Source organism: Echinops telfairi, unplaced genomic scaffold, assembly GCF_000313985.2.
Source record: "Echinops telfairi isolate 266 unplaced genomic scaffold, ASM31398v2 ScPeMD7_7420;HRSCAF=8458, whole genome shotgun sequence".
NCBI lineage: Eukaryota > Metazoa > Chordata > Mammalia > Afrosoricida > Tenrecidae > Echinops > Echinops telfairi.
This window is the reverse complement of record NW_022111320.1, coordinates 1256239-1260997: the sequence shown is the minus strand read 5'-3', so window position 1 is coordinate 1260997 and position 4759 is coordinate 1256239. Positions and strand designations below refer to the sequence as shown.

At 46.2% G+C, this 4759-nt stretch overlaps 1 protein-coding gene across 1 annotated transcript in view; it reads right to left on the bottom strand.

Annotated features, from left to right (window-relative positions):
- The window catches only part of LOC101646987 (vomeronasal type-2 receptor 1-like), a 31895-nt gene extending 27652 nt beyond the window's left edge, over positions 1-4243 (bottom strand). The window contains exons 1-2 of the mRNA XM_045297658.1: positions 4183-4243; positions 3575-3752 (exon numbers count right to left, since the gene is read on the bottom strand). Coding sequence (XP_045153593.1) covers positions 3575-3752; positions 4183-4243 — 239 coding nt within the window. The remainder of the gene's footprint in view (positions 1-3574; positions 3753-4182) is intronic.
- Positions 4244-4759: the final 516 nt, after the last annotated feature.

Here is a 4759-nt window from a genome sequence, read left to right as displayed (position 1 = left end):
TACCAAGGACTCAAGTAGAAAGCAAATGTTTTGAGAATGATGTTGGCAACAAATGTATAAATGTGCTTGACACAATGGATGCATGTATGGATTGTGATAAGAGTTTGTATGAGCCCCCAGTAAAATGATTTTTTTTAAATGTATGAACATTTAGATAAAAGTTAACCGACATTTTTTCTAATGAAACTTGAACACAAAATAATGACTAGGAAGAGGTAGAACTGGGATTTTTTCTTTTTCTTTAGATGATTTCATTAGTTGATTTCTACTACAATATCCACAGCCCAGTTGTACAATGTATATCTCTAATTCCTACCTTCATTTTGGATCTTATAAGTGCCCAAACTTACTGGCCTATGTGGTAGTTACATAACTTCATGTCAACGTGAGGCTGTGAAAGTGTAGGGGTGGTACTCAACCTGTCAATCAGGTCACAGCCTAATGATGCCTCATTGTGGGCGTGGCCTTCTCATAAGGCGATCCCGGGGAACCTTCCCCTCTTTGCTTTCACCTTCTTGCTTGCTGACCCAGATGGCTACTGAAGTCCTGCTATGTTTCCACCGATCTCAGATCCACACACTTTGCACTCACACAGCACGCATTGTGATCTTCCTGCATCCTGCATCATTGCATGTGGTTGTGTAAGTCTGAAGAGGAACTTATGGCCTAGTATCGGATTTATAGATGGGCTAGGCTGAACTGGAATGTTTTCTTGATACATAATTCCTTCTGAATTTAAAGTTCTTTCTTACAGATTTATGAATGTCACTGGGTTACTTTCTCTAGTCAGTGTGGTATAACACAGCTTACCCTTCCTTTTTCAGAAAAAAATTACTCAGTACCCACCTGGCAATTTAAACTTTTGTACTATAGCCCACAATCCAGGATAAAGTGTAGGTATCTGCGTTGGTAGCCCCCTTGGATCATTCCCCCATGAGTGATAAGTCACCCACTTTGGGAAACACTGGTTTAGATCAGCCAACACCATAAATAGAGAACTTCCTTCCTCAATCCATCTTACAGTTTTTCTTCTACACAGCCAATCAAATCTAGCATCTTGTTGAAATTGTGTGTTTCAACCTTAACCCCAGGTATAGGTGAAAATGGATGATTCTAAAATGAAAGCATTGCCAGGTCAGCCTCCGTCTGTCTTCTGAATACCACATAGACCTGGCCCACCACCAGGACGCTCACCCTGGACGGGAAAATTGTGTTGCATGAAGCATTGCTGAGACTAATAGAACATTAGTGTTGCGGACACAGAAAGAGGAGGTTGATAAATGTGGGCAAAAATGAATTAGATAGTTCTAATTTTGTTAATTTCATATCAACATTTTAAAACTAAGGACTATTACTAAGTAAGTAAAAGGTTGTCCAAAACCCATACGCATACTGAGGATAAAGGAAAGCCCTGGGGAAAGCTTCAACCTCCACAGCAGTGATAACGGGCTGAGAAACCAGCGGAGAACCCACAAGGAGGCCTGGCCTTCCGAACCACATTCAGGAGAAGGAGCTGATTCTGGATGCCTGGGGCCAAAAGAGTCAATGTCAAGAGCCATGTCGGCATCTGACTTCTCAGCAGCACCGGTGGAAGTCAGAAGACACAGCAGAAATGCTTTTAAAAGACCCTGAGGCCCTCTACGGCTACCAATGATTACAATTAAAATTTCTGGACAGAACCCTCTGTAAAAATGACCCAGAGGGCAGTGCGGTCCCCTGGTTGTTTGTGTTTGTTGTCCTGGAGGTCTGTTGCTCTAGTGCAGCTACTGCTGTTCGTTGTCTCGTTTTCTCTCTCATGTTCCTCTCCCACCTCACACTTCTGTAGTTTTGTGCCACCAAATCGACTCCAGCTCATATAGGACAGAGGAGGAAAACCCCATGGGGCTTCCTGGGATTTTTGTGGAAGCAAACTGCCCTGTCTTTCCCGCACCCAGTGGCTGGCTCTACGTCACTCGCCTTTTGGTCTGCGCTGACTGCTTCACTAACCTTGTACCAACAGGGCTAGGTTTGGGTTTAGGTCAGGAGCCCTTCATCTCAAAAAGACATCTTTGTTTTCAACACATGAAGTCTTTTGCAGTAGATTCACTCAGGGAAATGCTCCCTTGGTTTGAACTGGGAGTTAATTATTAATCCAAGGCAAAACCCAGTTCTTGACAACTTCGATAGTGTCTTCATGTGTCAAGATGTGAGAATTTCTGTCTCCTTTACGCAGATATGTAATCCAGTCTGAAGACTGCAGTCTTTGTTCTTCAACAGTAAGAGCCCCAAGTCCTCCCTGCTGTCAGCAAACGAGGTGTGCCATCCGCACAGTACACATTTTTAATGCGTCTACTTCGAATTTCCACGTTCTTCTTCACAAAGTCCAACCTCTCAGATGATTTGCTCAGCAGACAGACTGAATCTGCACAGCAAAAGGATGCACCTCTAACACACAACTTTCCTGACTGTAAACCACACATTATTCCTGTTATACTTAGGTTCATTTCCTGGAAGATGAGAGTAAAGTATCTAAAGGAAGAAGAGCAGTGTATAATTGATACAACGGTGCTTTGGGGCTAGCCACATTGTTTCTCGACAGTGATAAAGACAGCTAACCAAGCAGTGTCTGCTACATCCTTAGAGAATCTATAGGCAAGCAGCTAAATAGCAAGGTGGCTGCTGGCTGCTAACGGAACGACCAGCATTCCATCTCAAAGCCACCTTGGCTCTGTGGGAGAAGGGTCTTGGTAATCTGCTCCCACGATGATTACTGCCTAAGAAACTCTCCGGGATGTTCTCCTCTTATTACATAATTCATTGGAATTAACTCGACGGCAACGAGTCTGTTTGTTTGTTGTATATAAGTTGGACATGACTCAAGAACAACATCAGGGCAGAAAGAGAAGTAACTGCCATCACACTTGAAAGGGACAAAGCCCCCTTTAGTAAGTCAAAATCCATGACACCAGAGTCTAGACTAGGACCCGCGGTAGAAATGTGAGGCTGGGATTCCCATGAGAAAACCAGGGCACCCAACAAAGAGGGTGGAGATGAAGCGGACTAGCAGGAAAGGGGAAGTGGTCAGAGAGACAGAGCAGTCGGTCAAAGTGGAGCCTTGCTTTGTCACAGGAATCCATGGAAGGGACGAAGGGGGAAACGGAAAACCTCACAAAAACCCTGCAAGCGAGTCAACTGAAACGCTTCTCAGGATGCCATCCTGGGACAGTGCAAGCCAAGGAAAATCCTCCTTAACCCTTTCTCTGCCCTCCTCCTTCCTGGCACCACCAAGCACAGAGACACCAGAAGGTGCTGGTCTGTAGGCCACCCCTCAAGGAGCAGTTTTCTGTAGCACATTCAAAAACCTGTTTTGTTTGGGTGTTTTCCTTCCTGTGAAAGCAAGCTTTTCTGGCTCTGGGCTAGCCTAGAATATCAGACTTCAGAGAAATTCAGGTCCAGAAACAGGCATGCTATTCTGAATCAAATAAACAGTCTCAGTCCTGGCTCCAGTCCTGGAGAGCCCTACCCCCACCGCTCTGCCTCATACTCCCCACCTGCAGTTACCAGTGATATAAAAGGCCAAAAAGGAACAGCTTACCCTTCGCATTTTGCTGATAATGGTTCCAAAATAGACTCATTTGCTGGGATGGTCCTGTAGTGCACAGGAAACAGCCCTCCAATGACAAGAGAGTGGTTTTTGGCATCTACGTATCCGTTCAAATCAAACTTGCCCAGCAACCGACAGGTCTGCTCTTCCTCTTTGTCACTGCTCAGGCCTAAAGAGGCCAGGAAGAAGGCAAGCGATCCAAGGAGCAAGCATGTCTTTCTGCTCGTCATTTTAATAAGGTGAATTTGATGGAGACGATGAGCGTTCAAATTATACCACCTTTTCTGCGGCACCTTGATGCAGTGTCCCCAGCAGTCTGGGTATGCCACCTCCCAGGGGACTCAGCCTGCTACTGCTTGCTGCATAATTGTCACACCTCAATCACAGAGCCTCACACTCACTCACTCCCACACACTTTGCGAATCTCGACTAGGAACCAAATAATCTTTTGGAAAGAACTTCATTAGAATCTCCCTTATGCTTGGCAACATCTAGCCGCATCATAGTGGGCTTTGAGTTTAAGATAGAGTCTTGGCTTCATTTTGTAGAACCAGCCTTGTTGATTCTCACATCAGCCTCCTGACGGGAGCTATGCTTACCTCGAGAGACGAGAAAGGGCATCCCCTGTGTAACACAGTACACATGGCGACCCCAGGCCATGGTCTTTCCTTAGCGGTAGAGAAAGGCTGTGGGTGACAGCCATGGGGTTTGCAACGGTAGGCATGGAGTGTGTGCTCTGCCACTTTGTAGTGTGCTGGAGGGCACGTCATGCATTTCTCTGCGTCACCATTGTATCGTCCATGACCAGAAGGGTCAGAATTTGCCTTAGATGGATTTTTGTGACGCCCACAAGTGCTCAGGAACATCTGTGTGCATCGGCTTCTGCAGGTTCCCCTTCCTGGCGCAGCCCTTGGCGGACTGGCTCCTCGCTGCCTGGCACTGGTTGCAGCAGACTCCGGGGTCCTCCCTATAAGCGCCTCTCCTGGCTTGCTTACTAGACCCGTCTCAGAGCCACTCCCCAAGCTCGGTCTCTCGAACCTCACCATGGATGGCGAACCTCCTGGTCTCTCCCTCGTGGCCTTCTCTCCAGCATGTCCTCTGACAGTACACATTTATGGAGGATTTGCCGAAACACCCGAAGAAAAGGCCCTTTAATTGTGTGATTTTACTCCTAGA